This window comes from Anomaloglossus baeobatrachus, chromosome 1 (genome assembly GCF_048569485.1).
Source record: "Anomaloglossus baeobatrachus isolate aAnoBae1 chromosome 1, aAnoBae1.hap1, whole genome shotgun sequence".
In the NCBI taxonomy this organism is placed as follows: Eukaryota; Metazoa; Chordata; class Amphibia; order Anura; family Aromobatidae; genus Anomaloglossus; species Anomaloglossus baeobatrachus.
The window spans coordinates 568,830,268-568,849,840 of NC_134353.1; the positions used below are offsets into that span (position 1 = coordinate 568,830,268).

The 19,573-nt window shown below is 40.7% G+C and overlaps 1 protein-coding gene across 48 annotated transcripts in view; it reads left to right on the forward strand.

The window, feature by feature from the left end:
* The window catches only part of PTPRD (protein tyrosine phosphatase receptor type D), a 507,941-nt gene that overhangs the window by 123,040 nt on the left and 365,328 nt on the right, over nt 1-19,573 (forward strand). For all 48 annotated transcript variants that reach the window (XM_075317015.1, XM_075317121.1, XM_075317166.1 and 45 more), the window contains exon 2: nt 7,060-7,228. In XM_075317015.1, coding sequence (XP_075173130.1) covers nt 7,144-7,228 — 85 coding nt within the window. In that variant the 5' untranslated portion in view covers nt 7,060-7,143. The remainder of the gene's footprint in view (nt 1-7,059; nt 7,229-19,573) is intronic.

Genomic DNA, 19,573 nt, shown 5'->3' on the forward strand with positions numbered 1-19,573 from the left:
CTGCTAATGTTTTAAATAAGCTTCTATCAATGTAAGAAGATGACAGCCATTTTAATGTCCTGTAGTGATTACCTCTCAAAACAAAATGTTGCATTTACAAGGAAAAGGTATTTTCAAAATTATTAATAATGACAGTTTCTTCCTTACTTTATTATTTTTTTTCTCCTAGAGAACCCTTCTAAAGTTTTGCTCTGTCTTTGTGTAATGTAAGGAGATTATGTGGTTAGTCTACTACAAAGATTGCTTGATAAACTATGCCATAAAATCCTAGTTATGGCCCTTTATTTTTCTTTACAAGCTTCCACTTTAATATTAGTGGTCGGGAAATGGGAAGTCTGTTCTTCTCCATCGGCAGATGTGTAAGCATGCTGAACACTGGTCTACTTATATGGGAGTGTTTGCTACTTGGAGAGGAGTAGCAGGGAGGTAGCTGAAAATGGTATTTCTTTATAGTTTGTCTTAATGTCTCCAGTTATTTACCAATGAAACCAACATTGCCCATTACCTATGCAGAAAAGACATTATACTCAAAAATAAAGTAGGAATACAATAAAAAGAAAATCTTTAAAAATATGTATTTTATTAGACTAGATTATTATTTTTTAAGAATATGTTGAATTTTGATTTCATATATTATGATGGTGTACGTCCTTTCCGTGACATATTCGGTAACATAGAACGAGCAAGATCAGAGAACAAGTCTGGATATACATGTCGGAAATTTATGGCACATCTGGTAAGGAAAAGAGCTGCTTTAATGGTTCAGCCAGAATGTCTGGGAGTCCAGTGACGGTAAACAGAGAACTTGATCACCTCTGAGGTTTCCAGTGGGATTTGGGTCTGCATTTATAGTAAGAAGGACGGTAGTATAGCATTTGTGCCTTGGGAAAGTGAAATATAGTTGGGCTATTTAAATATAACAGATTGCCTTAATGATGAATTCCCTTTAATAATGAGTGTTTATTTTGGTCAATTGTGGAGATTTTGAGTGTTTTTTATACTTTTAATTATTTCCCTTGGAAGTGATGATGTGGTTGACCTTATCCTATGACATTGGCACATTTATATATATATATCGCATCCTGGTTTTAGAGTTTAACATTAACGTTACACTTTCCGTGGAATATTCTTGATTAAATAAGATTGCTGTGAAGTTGAAATAGCATAATTTCAAGAATTAGCCTTTTCCCACATCTAAGGCTGCGCTCACACCAGCCATGATTTTCTCTTCTGAGAGAATTTGATCTATTATGGTAATGACACTCGGCTCAAACTTTGATCAGAGTTTCGGCCTAGTGTCAGCTTATTGTGATCCGATTCGCATGGTGTGGAAAAGATGGAGAACTTACTTTTTTCATCTTCTCCATTGTCTGCATCCACATAGATCGGACTGCGCTCAGATGATATATGAGTGCAGTCCGATGTTTTGCACACACCCATAGCCTTGAATGGGTTTATGCTGCCCAATATATGCTGCCAGTCACAGCATGCTGCAGTTTTTTTCTCATGCCAAGTTGGTACAAGAAAAAAAAACTTGTCAGCACGGCTCCGTTGTGTGGTCTGAGGGCTAGCTGATGATATATGTCGTGTTATATGCTCGTTTGAGTGAGCGCTTAAGATGAGTCCATGGTTGATTTCATTACCTATGTAAGTACCTGGCCGCATAGCCCTCTGTTTCTCTCATATTTTACATTTGGGGGCATGACCCTTTTTAAAAGAGTTGTCCCCTTTTAGTTACTCTTCTTCCCTGCCCACAGTTTGGTATAACACATAATCATGAGTTTCCGCCCCTGCTTCCGATATCTGGCATTGACTGCACATCTGAGAATATGTTGACAGCAGGGCAACCAATCAGTGAGCTCAGTGATCCTATGTGCTTGCTGGCAGAACTGCTAAGGTCTTTGATTGGCTGATTTTCTATAAACATGACATCAGCGCTGCAATCAGTGGCAGATACCATGAGTAGCGGCAAAGACTCACCAGAGGACCCAAAATGGCAAGTACAGCATTGCTTGTTTTTTTTATACCAAGAATAACTAAAAGTAGGCAAGCCCTTTAAGACCTCCATACACCTTAAAGTCAGCTGAATCTGACAATATTGGCACAATCCTCCGATAATCTAATATGTATGGAGGCCTCCTAACTCTCCCACGACAGATGACATCATAAGTGTTACGGGTGAGGCAATTTGTATTGTAGCGCACAACTGTTTTGTTCTTCATGGGATAAGCCACCGCTAGAGCCATTTTTGTAGAAGCTTCATCCACTCTCCCTCTTGAAAACATATGAATGTTCATGTGTATGGGGGAGATGGTAGCGGCGGCTCAATGAGCACTTGTCATGAAAGTATGGCCAGCATTAGAAGGATGTCAGCTTGTAATTTAGGTCTACCTATTCCACTAAGTAGGAACGGTTGGCATGAGAAGTTCTCTTTTAATTGTCTCTCTGCTATGGCACATAGAGATAGTCCCTACCTCAGGTCTCTAGCATTGACAAATTATGCATATACAGAAATAAAATCTATCTATCTATCTATATACATATATATATATATATATATATATATATATATATATATATATATATATATATATATATATATATATATATATTATGCTTTATACATTTATATGCATATATGAATCTATTTAAATTATAAAGGTAATCTAAAAAGATTTTGACCTGACTTTTAAGCCCTGCTTGGTCCTGGAAGTGTGATTGTAAATACTATTATATATATGGATCAGCATCTCCATGTTAGTGCCGAACAGCACAAGAAAACAAAGCAACCTTTCCTCCCTCCGAGAGCACATTCTATATATCTCCATCTCTGTGATAGCATCAAAGTCATTATGTAGCAGTTGGCTCGGATACGCTTGCACAGACACAAATTGAGTCCGACAGGACTGATGTCTTATGGATGTTGCTGCTATTTGAAATGCTGGCATGAAGATGGTTATGATTATAAGAGTGAGCTGGTGCCCTCAGCGCATGGCCTGCTATGATTTCTGTGGCTTTCATTCATGTCAGGGGCACAGTACATACTATCAAAGGACAAGTAAAAGAGAAGATGAAGGCCATGTGTGCTGCCGAAATAGAACTTGTGCAAGATTTACTCAGGTGTCAGCTATGCGAACTGTGTATATCATCTGTTTAGAATATGTGAAGTCAATTTTAGGCTTAACAGAGTTCAAAGTCCGCAGACTTGGAGTCCCAGTAGCATAATATTTCCTGTACATTGATTTTATCTTGTCAGTTTACATTACTTAAGCTTTCAGCGTGTATAGGAATACTGATTATACTGAAGAGCTTTGAACTACTATTGAGTAAAAATAATCATCGGGATCCCAACATCATGCACCTCTCGTAATCATATATGTCTAGGGGTTTATTTGTTTAGACATTGATGCATCACAAGTGTCCCTATCTCCATGGTATTTGGTGAAAATGTAAACTTTCTCCTACTATCATATAAGAATATAGTACACCACAATGCCTATGGATACTCAAAGGAAGGTAGAATGAAGAAGGGTTGGAGTCCTAGATAGACAGCACAATATAGGATAAGCGTGATGAAGTGCCAACAAGCATAATTTGTGCTGTAGTCAGTAATGAGGGGGCATCATCTTGGCAATAAAACATAATACATGGCAGATTTAAATACTCTTACATGTGAAGAATGTCAAAACCTAGAGGTATAAACTCAAGACTGTTACTCAACATTTCAGTGGCAATCTGTCACTATACCTTAGACAACTAAAGTAGATAAATTAAAGGGAATCTGTCAGCAGGTTTTTGCTATACCACCTAATCTGAGGACAGCATGAGATAGGAGTTAAAACACAGAATTTAGCGATGTGTCACTTATCGCACTGTGCTGTTTACTTATAATGAAGGTTTTATCACTAGTTGATTATCACTGCCAGGTCTTGAGCTCAGATGCTTGCTAGTCCGGCACACCCCTTCTTGTGATCAGCTGCTCACTGTCAATAGACTATGTACATAGAGAGCTTGGTGTGGGCAGGGTTAGCTTTCTCACCTCTGCTTCATCCTACATCTAAGAACTTTGATTGTGTCAGAACTGCTACACACAGTAAACTAAGGGATAGATTATTGAAATAAGGGTCCCTTTTCCTACGTTATGCTGCTCTTAGATGAGGTAGCAAAATCCTGCTGACAGATTCCCTTTAAACAGTGGGTTATTTGTTCGGAAAGTGAGATACTGTAGGAGGAAGAAGTCAACATTCATCATTAAAGTCAAGTTATTTTGCTTTGACGTTCAATGTTTTTTAATGCTGCCTTTTTCCACACTGGGTATACTACCGCACAATGACAATGGTAGAAATTTGAAGGCTAAGTACATAAAATACCAAACACATCCATATTAACAGGATCTAAAGCACTCTCTATTAGGATAGTTGTAAGATATCTATGAATGGTTCAAATGTTGAACTGAGCTGTATGTTTAGATACATCTCCCATTGCCCCCATAATAGAATTTAGGGGTACCACCTATCCAAATGGATGTTCAGTCAGTGCATTGAGATTGTGTGCCATTTGATATCTTCTATCAGAGTTGCAGAAGGCTATTCATAAAAACTGTTGAGCACCACGTTTCCTATGCCAGTGTTAATAAGATTCACTGAATGTATTAATAGGAATCTGTTACCAGGTTTTTGCCACCTAATCTGAGTGCAGAATAATGTAGAGACAGAGACCATGATTCCACTGATGTGTCACTTACTGGGTTGCTTTCTGTAACACATGGACAGAAAGCTGCCAATCAGTGGTGTGGGCGGGGTTATACAGAGCTCAGCATTCAGATAACTACTAGATCTGCAGCAGACAAAAAAGTGATTTTATAGAAATGACATCAAGCAGCCTAGTAAGTGCGGAGCTGCCGCCCCACCACCGTGCGGAGCTGCCGCCCCACCACGTGCGGAGCTGCCGCCCCACCACCGTGCGGAGCTGCCGCCCCACCACCGTGCGGAGCTGCCGCCCCACCACTGTGCGGAGCTGCCGCCCCACCACCGTGCGGAGCTGCTGCCCCACCTACACCCCACCTACTGTCTCCTCCCCAAAATCCTTTAGGATGTAAGCCCGCAAGGGCAGGGCCCTCTTCCCTCTGTACCAGTCTGTCTATTGTAACTTGTATATGTATTCTGTATGTAACCCCCTCATGTACAGCACCATGGAATCAATGGTGCTCTATAAATAAACAATAATAATAATAATAATAATAGTAAGTGACACATGGCTGGAATCAGGGTCTCTCAGAGCAGCAAAAACTTGGTGGCAGATTCCCTTTAAGAAGAGAATGCCACTTATTTAATTCGGCACATCCTATTATTGATGTGTACAACTGCTAGAAATATTTTTCAATTCATGGACTGGAGTAAATCCGGAGTAAGAAAGTCCAACACACTGATTTAATCCATTGGGTGGATGTTGTCACACACCGTCCCACCCATTATCCCCTCTGCTCATTTTGCGGAATCTGCCCGAAACACGCGTAAAAATGGCACAAGTTGCAAAATATTTTCAAATTTTTGTGTTATGCACAAATTTTCTGACTTTTTAATGTGTTTCACACCAGTTTTCTGTCTTAAACACTTTGATGAATCTGCCCCATAGAGTTTAATGGACCCATTCTTGAATCAGGGTTTTACCCTCCCCTTTCTCGGGTTGGTTAAACTCGATGTATATCCTATTCTTGTCCATTTTTGTGGATTAACATTCAGATCTATGGAGATCCATCAGGATCCATCAGAAACGCATGTAAGCTTAATGGATGTAGTCTGACAGTAATATATGCAGTCAATTATGACTTCACTGTGGCCCCGATTCATCAAAGTGTTTATGTCCAATTGGTATAAAACACTTTGAAAAGTTGCCAAAAAAAATTTGCCACCAAAGCTTTCAATCCTAGAGGATGTGAATGTCCCAAAAAGAAGATCAAATTAATTATATCAATGATTAAAATATTTCAAATTTTAGTAAATATAATTTATAAAAACAACATATATACTGTAGATTATCCCGGCAATATAGATAAGAATTGAAAATATATAAGAATGAATGAAGGCACTCACTGGTACTTGCTGTGCAGGAATTTCTTTATTAACACGTGGAGGTTACATACTTGGGTTAGCGGGGAGGGGAAGAACCACCAGACACATCAGACGACGACCGTTTCGCACTTTTTCTCAGTGCTTCAGCTGGTCTCAGACAAGCTGAAGCACTGAGAGAAAGTGCGAAACGGCCGTCGTCAGACGTGTCGGGGGGTTCTTCCCCTCCTCTCTACCCCAAGTATGTAACCTCCACGTGTGAGTGCCTTCATTCATTCTTATATATTTTTATCTGGATGTCTCTTCCTTGAATGAGCACCCGGAAAAGCGGCATGGACGTTTGCCTGGTTACTGAAGTTAAATAGACACCAATTGTATGGTATTAATGCAATAGCATTTGGAGCAGTGCCCCAGAATCTTCCTTGCTTGTGAAATAGACATGAATTAAAATTACCAGTTGAGACAGTGAGAACCCTATTAATACAAGGTATAATGCACAAATTGCATACAAGGATAGTAAAGATGGGTATGAATAAATACATGAGCGTCTAAACAGGAGAATAAGTAGTAAATTAATGCTAAACTCACCCACCAAACACACACACGCGTTTCACAAATGCTTCGTCACATCTTTCACTGATAACTAAATATGGATTACATTTTCCATGAACACGTGTAATACATTAACCTGGTACTACCGTTACTAAAATGACAGCTAATTATGAAGATAAACTATTCGGGTGATGATCTGACCAGGGGAGGAAACCATCTGGGATTAGGTTTACTTTGCTTTAATATGGGGAAATACATCACCAGCTCTGCCAAGCGGCTTCTTGGCATCGAGCGTGCTGGCAAAAACACAAAGTGTGTAATGTGCTTCAGTTAGTGTAATGTAAAAATGGGAATCATTTCACAGTGTGTTGCGTGATAGGCATTCGGAAGCTACAAGAATCATTGTCTTATCTGTACGCTATTTTTTGTGTCTTTCCAGGCTGTGAGAACACTGCACTGAAACACTTAACGTGGGTAGACACCCGTTGGCTTTGAAAGCTGGTGAAATCAAGCCTTCCTAAGCATGCAGGTGCCAAACTGTCAGATGATGAACTTTGCCAGGCCAGTGCTGGTACTTCTGTGCTTCCTACTCCATGCTGATGCTGAAAGTAAGTCTAGCGCTTTGTTCTGTTCCAGGTCTTGACCATAATGAGCAGTTTTGTTTTTGGTTGGCAGACTTTGAGGGCCTTTGAACAGGCTTTTTTTTATGACAGAATGCAAAAAACGCTGTGGGATCCTCACTGGCTTCAGGCCACCCTGTGAAAACGACTAATTACGTGACTTCTTCAATATTTCTGCTGGGCTAACTGCTGAAATGTGCACCCCATACTAAGCAATTGTATTACACTTGTCCCTTGCCTCTACAAAGTCAAGCGTTACTGCAAGAACTCGATGCAGCCCGGTGTACCAGAGCTCTGAACACAAAGGAGACACAACATATGCAACGCTTGTTCGATATGAGCCATACTGTTTCTGCACATATGATCCTACTAATGGATCGGGGGATTGCCAGCTGTTGTGGAACTACAACTCCCAGCTTGCCTGGGGATTTGTAGGGTAACAGCTGGAAAGCTGCAGGCTGCAGATCACTGCTGTAGACTAAACAACATCACACTGAGTTTACTTTAAAGCCTGCTCCTTTGTGCAGTTCATGGCAGCTGCCAAAGCAGTTGCCGGAGAGTAGTCCGCACACATTAAGAGATTCTTTTGAGCACACACTAATATATGAAGGAGATAAAGATTATAGGATTGACTATTGGGGTGTTTTTGACAACTGACAAGGTTTAATAGACTCCGTAAGGAAGGCAAAAAGTAAACAATGTAATCCTACTCATTTTTTTCAGAATTATCACCTATTTTAATGATATTCAGACTCCTTTTTGGATGTATGCGTCATGTTTAATTGCTGGTTAAAGGGAACCTGTCAGGTGCAATATGCATCCAGAACCACGAGCAGTTCTGGGTGCATATTACTAATCCCTGCCTGATTGTCCCTGTGTACACTAGCATAGATAAAGAGTTCTTTAGAAAAAGTATTTCTAAAGATCGTTTATCATATGCTAATGAGCGAGGGGACTAGTCCCAAGGGTATAATATCCCCCAACTATTCCGGCCTCTTAGCATGTTAGCACACCCACAGGGGCGTACTAACATGCTATTGAATGCAGCATCACCAGCGGTGACACGAGTACCTGTGTGCGCTGTGACCGTGTTTCTGAATGCCCCAGCACTTCCGGTCATGCGCATTAGACCACTCTGAAGCCAGGACACGTACACCCGACTTCATACGGCACATGACAGGAAGTGCCCAGCATTCAGAAGCACGGTCACAGCGAACACATTTACTTGCGTCACCACTGGTCATGCTGCATTGAATAGCATGTTAGTATGCCCCTGTGAGCGTAATAACATGCTAAGAGGGCGGACTAATCAGGGGATATAACGCCCTTGGGACTAGTCCCCTCGCTCATTAACATAAGATAAAAGATCTTTAGATATAATTTTTCTAAAGATCCCTTTATCTATGCTAGTGTATACAGGGACGGTTAGGCAGGGATTAGTAATATGCACCCAGAACTGCTCGTGATTCTGGGTGCATATTGCACCTGACAGGTTCCCTTTAAATGAAAAATGATGATTTGCTATGGTCAGTCTAAACTAAGGTTTGCTATGTTTTATATCTATACTTATGATGGATACACTAAAAATGCTTTTACTGTACCAAATCCATAATTTGAATACATGGATTAAAAGAAAAATTAAAGGGAACCTGTCATGTAAAAAATGCTATTTATTTCCAGATATGGGGTTAATCTGCAGGTTAATATCGTTCTAAAGCCACGCGTTTGACAGCCTGGGTACCACACCAATATAAACTTAATTCCTTCCGGCAGCCTCAGGCTTTCAGTCATAGATGCGGTGCAGATGTGGGTATAGTCAATGATCTGGGCATAGTGAGCAGCAGCTGTAACCACACCCCCACACTGACTGACAGCCGGCTCTGCAGTGCATCAGTGCAGAGTTTCCATATAAAAATATATACATTCATCACTTATAACTTAATGTTAACTTATATTTAATGGTATAATTACGGTTTATTGCAATATTTGTTTACAAAATCTCATCTGGTTGGCTGTACCTGCTCACTTTCAGATGTGCCCATTCTAACATTCTGCAAATTTCATGTAACATTTGTGCTAAACTTTGGAAGTTAGCACTGATCCTTAGGATAGGTGGTAACTTGTGAATTTGTGGCAGTCTGACCAATCTTAAGAACAGAGCTCTAAAATGTCTCGGAATGGAGCAGGACCCTTACATTCACACCACTTCCTCACTCTTTGTTTACAGGAAATAGCCGAGCGCTGTATTCAACTATCTCCCCAAGTCCTGTAGAGAATGATGGAACAATGGTTCATGTCAGGGAATAACCCTTAAAGGCCGCTTTACACACTAAAATATATCTTACGATGTGTCGGTGGGGTCACGTCGTAAGTCACGCACATCCGGCATTGTAAGTTACATTGTAGTGTGTGACAGGTACGTGCGATTGCGATTGAACGTTAAAACATTCATCGCATGCACGTCGTTCATTTCTCATGAATTGAACGTCAGATTGTTCAATCGTACCCGGGGCAGCACACATCGCAGTGTGTGACACCCCGGGAACGATGAACAGATCTTACCTGCGTCCTGCGGCTTCCGGCCAGCTATGCGGAAGGAAGGAGGTGGGCCAGATGTTTACGTCCCGCTCATCTCCGCCCCTCCTCTTCTATTGGCCGGCTTCCGCGTGACGTCGCTGTGACGCCGAACGTCCCTCCCACTCCAGGAAGTGGATGTTCGCCGCCCACATCGAGGTCGTATGGACGGGTAAGTACGTGTGATGGGGTTAATCGTTTGTGCGGCACATTCAACAAATTGAACGTGCCACACATACGATGGGGATGTTGCAAATCGCATACGATATCGTATGCGAAATTGCAACGTGTAAAGCAGGCTTTAGCTCTTCTTGATTTGTGATATTGTGATATGCTAACAAGACTCACATAAGGCTGAAGGTCACATTACAACAACTTGGTGGCCGCATATATAGACACATCTCTTGAAAGAGTGCCATGAAATTGTGTTTTTTATTAATGCTAGTATTTCATATCACTCATATAAGCAAGTAAAGAATGACAATATTGAGGGACTTACATTCATATGGGGAGAACCATTCATCCCGTCTTTCATAAACAACCCTACCATTGGGAATCCCAGTGGTTGGAATCCAATCCAGTCAGACATCTGTAGAACATCTTAGTCATCTTCCCACTAGTCTATGGTCATGTTCGCATTAGAGAAGTGCTCTGCACTCTGTTGTGAAGGCTATGATAGTACATTCAAAAACTGGATTCAGACATTACCATCATATATTTATTTCAGTCATGCAATCTTTGTCCTTTTTTTTTTTTTTGCAAGACACAAAAGACTCGAAGCTCTGGTGCTAGGCCCCCCTCATACAACAGTTCTCTTGTATGTAGGTGAGCACTCTTTTCTGGCCACCACCTCTGGTTGGCAGCATGGAGATGAGCACTCTTTTCTGGCCACCACCTCTGTATGCCAGGCAGCTGTCCAGACATATTAGTGTGCCACCTAGAAAGCTTTACTAGTACAGCCTAATGAATAATTGCAATGGGAAACTCCAGTATTTCCTTTTTACCTTACAACAAAAGATCCTTTACCTCCTTTGAGGTAATTAGAAGTGGCTCAATAAGATGAAACGTCAGTAAATAAGGATGACATATCTTCCCTTGAGCTAATACATGTTGGCATGACATTGACCCACTTTAATTATGAAATGGTTTTATAATTAGTGTGTGGTTGTAATGGGCTTGTTGACTTAGTACATAACATGTATTTGAATAATTTTTGATTGCTTCAATTACAAAGGAAGCTAAAGAAAAATGGAGGAAAAAAATGTCACCTCCAAAATAATGGACAAACTACAGACAAATGTGTCTATTCAGGATGATTATCTGACAATGAAGGGACCCCTTTCTGACAATAAATGTAAGCTTCTCCCTCAGATTGTCAAGGACATCACTTATGTTTATTAATAATAATAATAATAATAATAATAATAATAATAATAATCACATCGTGCTTCTTATTAATGGTAACCATTCTGAATAACCAGTCAAGAAGAGCCATGAATAAATTGCATTATGACCCTATAATCAGCCTATCAGTGCTTTACAATCTCTCATAAATCTGTTGTAAAGTTGAATTCTCCCTGCTACTTTAGGCACATTTTTCTAGCCCCTTGACACCCAGACATTTGTTATTGAAAGTCTGAGCTTTGGGTCCGGTATCTTCAATTGGCATAACTTTTAGGTCATGGGGTTTCAACCACTGGGACTCCTGCTGATCACCAGAATTGGGCAATTTTATCCCAATGAGAATGGCCCTGCAGTGTTCAGCTACAATCACCATTCCATTCATTCCCTAAAGGAGTATCATAGGGAACATATGGAGCAGCGGTTATGTGTGCACACTGCCGCTCCATTCTAACATGGATAAAAGTGTACGGTTCTGATGATCTTTGAGGGACCCCCATTGATTTAGGAGTTATCATCTATCATATGAATAGGTGATAACTTCTACCTTTTGTAATACTTCTTTAATGGGAATCTGTTATCTGATTCATGCTTTCCGATGCTCAGAAAGCATGAATCAGTGTCTGGCTGCACTATTCCTTCCATGTATGGTTTACTCTGAAATACTATGGTGTTTCAGAAAAGCATACTTTGAAAAGCCAGTTGCTTCTCCCTGCCCTGATCCCCATGACTAATATGTCTCCCTATGCACACACATAGACATAGGTAGAGACCTGTCAGTCTAGGATAGTAGGGCAAGAGAAGCCATTGATGACCTGCCCTGGACTAACCAACTGAGACACGTAGTTGAAAATATTAAGGGCCCATAGTATGAGCTTATCATTAAGAGTTCTAGCAAAACTGCAGCAAATGAAACATTGTTTTTTCAATACTGCATGAAGATGCCCAGTAAATGACACACCACTGAAATCAGAGTCCATCCATTTCTTGCCATCCTTAGATTGAGACACATAAATCTAATGTTAGATTCCTATTAAATGAATTTCCAAATGTTGACATTTATCACATATTTTCTGGATAAGTGTTACTTGTATGCTCACTAGGATTCCCATTTTTTACTCCAAGAGCCCCAAAGCCCCTTGATTTTCCTCACTGCCCTCCCCCGCAATGAGTATCAACGTAATGGAGCAGCATTCAAGCGTTCACCCTACCATGCCATTCATTGTCTAGGTGTACTGTACTCAGCTTTGTACATCAGTAGAGATGAGCAGATCTGACAAAATCTGAATTAGCCAAATGTGCAAATTTTCCCATGATATTTGATTTATAGCAAAGTTATGCTCAACAAATTGAATGTCCTTTTTTACTTTCTATGGTCTCTACAGAACTCACAGCATTAGAAATGTAAGATGTAAAAAATAAAAAATAATTTTCTCACCTTACTGCTTTGGCCCTTCTGCTTTTCACTGTCCACTGTCCAGTCTTCAGCACATGTTCTTATTGCCACTGTCAAGCGCTGAATCCGTGGGTCTCTTCAATGTAGGCCAGGATAAGAGGATAAGAAAATACGCCGAGGAACGAATGGTGAAGGTGTAGAATGGTGATAATGGTGGAGCTAGACAGATAAGTAGATACACCAAGGACCAGACGGGGGATGGTGTAGAATGATGGGGCCAGACAGATAAGTAGACACGCCAAGGACCAGACGGGGGATGATGTAGAGTGGTGGGACTGGACAGATAAGTAGATACGTCATGGACCAGATGGGGGACGGTGTAGAATGGTGGGGCCAGACAGAAGATGCGCCAAGGATTGGATGGGGGATGGTTTAGAATGGTGAGGCCGGACATATAAGAAGATGTGCCGGGAACCAGACAGAGAAGGTGTAGAATAGTGGGGCCAGACAGATAAGAAGATGTTCCATTGAATAGACGGAGGACAGCATAGAATGGTGGGGCTAGAGAGGGGAGTGATTTTTATTTTAAAATCTTTTATTGACAACATTTTGTTGAATATTCATGGAAGGGAGCCACAAAAAAATAGCATTTTCCACATGTGTATTTTTGTAATATTTAAGCAGAATACAATTTGCTCATCCTTACGTATCAATGTTATTGACTTTGAATAGTGAAGTAGGGTACATGCTTTGCCACCTCTCCATTCAAGCTCTTACTCATAGATATCCTGCAGTAAGGAGAAATAGTGGACTTGTGACCATTGTTCTAGTAATTAGTGGAGCCCATAGTAATCATTCATGTGGGTAGGTGATAAAAGATGGCTCCATGTTACTTTTCCAAATGGTTTCTTCATGTCATCAAAAAATGTATAATAGTATTGACTTAAATAATGCTTCCTTGCAAATTGACTCACAGAGCAAAACCATGATACTTAGATGAGTGCTACTACCTTGTCTCATCGGCCTCATGCCTTCTAAAGCTGTCCTGAAATGTGACCCTATATAATTGGGTTACAGCATTGTGTTCATAAAACATTTACTAGGTCAGTGCTATCTGCTATTATAGGTTTTAAAACAAAATTCCTTTTTGTCAGTTTGGCTATGACTGTGCATCCAGAACTGCGAGTGGATAACATTGACCACTGTCCTATGGTGTAGGGGCAAAGCAGTGTAAGGGGCCATTGCTCAAATCATTGTATCATCTCAATCGGAGTTAGACATGCAGGAAGTTTGACCTGTCCCGCAGGAAATCTGATGGCAAACGTCTGACTGTGGCAGCCTGTGGATTGTGAATGCATTGTACACTCCCTAGAAGCAGTCTGTAGTCTGCTGTGAACAGTCAGTCTGAGACTCCTGACGGGATATCCTGATGGCAAACTCCAGTACAGTGTAATACAGTACAATGGCATCGCGTCAACTTTCGGTCACATGGTGTCATGTGACCGAAACATTTGACGGGAGCTTTTCGCAATGCCATTGTACAGTATTGCATTGTACTGGAGTGTGCCGGATGTGTGAAACCGGCACTACCTGTAGGTGTTCTATGACATTTTACACATTCTTGATTGAAGCGGCGTGCATGCTTATATCCGCACAATAGTCTTTAAATGCAAGACACTCGTAAGTGCGTAGAGCTTGTTTATTAGCAGAGAAGCATATGTCACTTATGTGAGACGTGTGAAATAAATTGATTGCGCAATTTAAGTAATTTGTTCTATTTCAGATGCATTTGTCATAGATGGTATAACTAGGACTCCAGATCTACCATGTTGTTGGTGGAAGACATAATTACAGCGCTAAGTAAAGGTCACCAGACGCGCAATTCAACAGCTTTCTCAAATCACACAATATTGATATTTTTCTACAAATGTGGTGTTTGGATTGTGCTTTTCATTACAACTACACTTACATTTTTGTTAGTAATTGGTTTAGAATTACTGTCAATGACTTTAACTGTGTTTAGAGCAGAAATACTTTATTTTTTTTTACCAAACAGCCAGTTACAACGAAAATGTATTTTACACCGATTTGATTAGTATAATATATATTGAAACTCCCCCAAAAACACCACCACTTTGTTAAAGCTCACCCCCCCCCATACACATTGGACTAGTATTCTAGTATTAGCTGCACCTGGGAGCCCTGTAGAATATCAATCAGGCATGTTTGATTTCGGACTGGATTATCTGCGGGAGATAATTTGTTACCAGATATGTCGAATCAAGCTCTCATAGAGAACACAGGACTGTTCAGCTGAATGAGTGCTCCTGTGTATGGGATAGACCGCCAAGATGGCTGCCAGCCAAACAATCAGCCAAACCGTTGTTCAGCCAACAGCTATCTAATGTATATGGTGGGCTTACCACTTCCACTTTATCTACACCAGAATTGATTCCAACATACAATGGCCACCCTCTTACATCAGCTGCTCTCTAAAAGAACATTATTACTGCAAGTGGTCATTTTGTTAACATAAATATATTTGTGTAACAGTTTTAACCATTGTTTTGTGGATAATGATCTGCTTGTTGTATTTGAGGCATGCATGCTATAGCTTCCTTTTTTTGCACATGCAATGTTAAATAATCAAAAGGATTCTCAATTGGGACAGTCCCTGTCCATTAGCCACATTTAAATATAATTAAGGGGTTTCTTCTGTTTCCTTTATAACTATGGAGATTCTTCTGTTTCCTTTATAACTATCATAGAGGAGTTATCTCTGTCCAGGACCCCTTTCTTTATAACTTATAGCAGAAATTTTCTGAAAGACAATCTCTTAAAGGGAACCAGTCATCAGAATCAGGTTCTCATTAAGGTGGTGATACACATGACATAGCTGCGGGGTGTATTCTGAATAGACATATCTGGCAGAGGATTATCTCCTCTGAAATTAAAAGGATTGGTGTTTGAATTTCAACTGTCTCTGTTTCTTTCTACATCAAATGTAGCTTTCTCTCCACATCAGATGGAGCCTTTTTTGCACATCCAATAGACTTTTCTCTCTACATCAAATGGAGCCTTCTCTTCATATCAAATGGAGCCTTCTCTCCACATCAAATGGAGCCTACTCCCCACGTTGGATGAAACCTTCTCCCCACATCAAATGGAGTCTTCTCACCACATCAGATGGAACCTTCTCTCCACATCAGATGGAACCTTCTCTCCACATCAGATGGAGCTTTTCTCCACATCCGCTGGAGACCTCTCACCACATCACATGGAGCCTTTTCTCATTAGATGGAAACGTTTCTTCAATTCCACATCCAATGAAACCTTCTTTCCACATCGGCTGGAACCTTCTCTCCATATCACAAGGAGCTTTCTCTCTTCATCAGGTGGAGCGTTCTCTCCACATCAGGTGGAGCCTTCTCTCCACATCGGATGGAACCTTCTCTCCACTTCCAATGGAACCTTCTGTACACATCAAATGGAGACTTCTCTCCACATCAGATGGAGTCTTCTCTTCACTTTAGATGGAACCTTTTCTCCATATAAGATAGAGCCTTTTCTCCTCTTCAAATGGAGCCTTTTCTCCTAATTAGATGGAGTGTTTTCCTCACATCATATTGAGCCTTCTCTCCACACCTGATGGAGCATTCGCCCCACATCTGATGGAGCATTCTCTCCACATCAAATAAAGCCTTCTATCCACATCAGATGGGGCCTCTGTTTTTCATCAGATGAAGTGTCTCTCCACATCAGATGGAGCCTTCTCTCAACATTAGATGGAAGCTTCTCTCCATATCAGATGTTGCCTTCTTTTCACATCAGTTGAACTGTCTCTCCACATCAGATGGAGCCTTCTCTCCACATCAGATGGAACCTTGTCTCCACATCAGATGGAACCTTGTCTCCACATAAGATGGAGCCTTCTCTCCATATCAGGTGGCGGCTTCTCTCCACATCAGGTGGAGCCTTCTCTCCACATAAGATGGAACCTTCTCTCCACATAATATGGAACCTTCTCTCCACATAATATGGAGCTTTCTTTCCACATTAGGTGAAGCTCCTTCTCTCCTCATCAGGTGGAACCAACTCTCCACATCAGATTAAATCATCTCTCCACATAAGTTGGAGCCTTCTCTCAACATCAGGTAGAGCCATCTCTCAACATCAGATTGAGCCTTTTCTTCACATCAGATAAAGCCTTCTCTCCACATCAGATGGAGATTTTTCTCCTCAATAGATGGAGCCTTTTCTTCACATCTGATGGGACCTTCACTCCTTATCAAATGGAGTGCACTATCCACATCAGATGGTGCCTTCTCCACACATCAAATGGAGCATCTCTATGCATCAGGTGGAGCATCCCTTCATATCAATTAGCACCTTCTCCCCACTTCAAATGGTCATCTAGTATTCCAGACATTAGCTGGTTTGGTCAAATGTAATATCTATAGGAGGGTTTACTATGTAGAACTTTGCTTGATCATGTTCTACTGTAGATGATAACACTTTACATCTAATAAGTGCTATAGAATACTATATTTTTCCCTGCAACAAATTTCTAGGAGCTGTCCCTCTTATCTGTACACCCTTGGAAGCAACCCTTTTCTTTTGAATGTCCAAACCACATTGCTATAGACTCAAAAATAGTTTGGTTGATATGACATATATATGACTAACAGATCACAGCATCTTTGATTTCAAAGCAGACATTTTCAACCATTGTAAAAGCATACCATTGGAGTTTTTCTCAGTTTTATCATGTAACAAATATTCACCTATATTATCAGCTGTAGATAATAATAATAATAATAATAATTTTATTCATTTATATAGCGCTATTAATTCCACAGCGCTTTACATACATTGGCAACACTGTCCCCATTGGGGCTCACAATCTAGATATAAATGTAGGTTCAATATAATTCTGAGATTTTGACTTAGCAACCTTATTAAATACTAAATATTGTGATTCTGATTGGTACTAATGGGAGAATGTATCAGGGGTTTTTTTTTGTGCCAGTTTTTATAATAAAAACACATGTAAATTATACTGCACACTGTTTTATGCAAACGTTTGCGACTCTTTTCTGCTTTATGCCAATCCCAACATTTTTGCAAGTGTAATCTGCCCATGGTGAGCTATGCAAATAAAGATTTTGCCAGAGTTGCTTAAAAAAGCTAAAATTTTAAAGTTCAGTGGCGCAAAAAGTGGAATATGAGTTATAGACAGAAGCATATTTAAAACATATCTGTCATTTCAGGTAACTTATCCTGCTTTTTTATTTTTGTACTTTTCACCTCTGCAGGCTCTATCTATATTTTTCAGTTCTCTCTTTACAAGTGGGTGGAAGCTAGCTGTTATATTGCCTATTTATGCACAGTAGAAAAAAAGAGATAATTCTCCTCTTCATTCTTTGTTTTTGAATGTTCAGAAGTGTCAGCAGCAGAATTAAAGGCACTATATACAGCAGTACTAATCATTGTGGCTGTGAATCCAGCTCTGGAATACGCTATAGCACTCACTAACTGCAGCACAATTTGGTGAGTTAAAAGCAACCTGTCACCAGTTTTTTATTTTTAACTATTAAACCAAAAGTGTCACCTTCTACAGCTCCTGGGCTGCATTGTATGAAGGTGCACCTTGTTGCTGACCCCCCTTGCAGACCCCAAAAAGAACTTTATAAAATTCCACCGTGTTGTATGTTAATGAGCTGTGTTGGCCAGATAGGCGGGCTCTATTTCGGCTCCTGTCCCTCCTTGTCGCCTTGTTCACCGTCCTCCTGTCATGATTGACAAGGATGGAGCCGCTGTCATCATCCCACGCTGCTGTCCAAGTCTCGCGCAGGCGCAGTTCTCTCTGCCCCTATAGCGGGCCGAGCATAAAAACAGTTTACCTCGCGCGCGCCGGTGATGTATCTGCGCAGGCGCGAGACCATGGTCGGCACTGTGCATAACAGCAGCATCATCCTCGTACCCGACCATGATCGCGCGCCTGCGCAGATACATCACTGGCGCGTGCAAGGTAAACTGTTTTTATGCTTGGCCCACGATAGGGGAAGAGAGAACTGTGCCTGCGCAAGACTTGGACAGCAGCCTGGGATGATGATGGCGGCGCCATACTTGTCAATCACGACAGGAGGATGGCGAACAAGGCCACAAGGAGGGACAGGAGCCGAAATAGAGCCCACCCATCTGGCCAACACTGGACATTAGCATACAACACGGTGGGATTTTATAAAGTTCTTTTTGGGGTCTGCAAAGGGGGTCAGCAACAAGGTGCACCTTAATAGAATGCAGCCAAGGAGCTGCAGAAGGTGACACTTTTGGTTTAATAGTCAAAAAACTGGTGACAGGTTCCTTTTAAGGAGGGAAAGACGTGGCTCTTAAGTGAAGAAAGAAGCAGATTTCTCTGATTAGATACAGTATATTATACAAATTCTTCTAATCGCTTGTACTATTGATTTATGAAAAGTTTGTTAAAATTATGTCAAAATTTGGTGTAAAGTCAATGCAGTCACCAGCAAAACTGATTAAAAAAAATCCTTTTACAATAAACTCTCCCTAGATGTTAATCCCGAAGATAAGGAAATTATACTTTGAACCAAGATTGCATACATTTATAATACATATAACTGAAAAACATTGTGATATATCTCACCAGAGAATTCTGCTCCTTCTTTCACTTGTGAGCCACTTCTAGCCTTCTCTGCGTCCTGAGCTTGTCATCTAATCTGAAAAAAAAACAGCTGAACTCCATTTTGCTTATGAAAAGGTGAAATGTTAACACAGTGAGGTGTCAGGTTACTTCTCCTATTGCATGAGGATGTGTGAGGAGCAGAGGGAGACACAGAAAGATTGTGCTCAATGGTGCTTAAAGTCTTTTATCTTATCCCAAAGCTGGATTCACGTATACACAGCTAAAATTTCCACCATCCTGCTGCTGCGTCTCCATA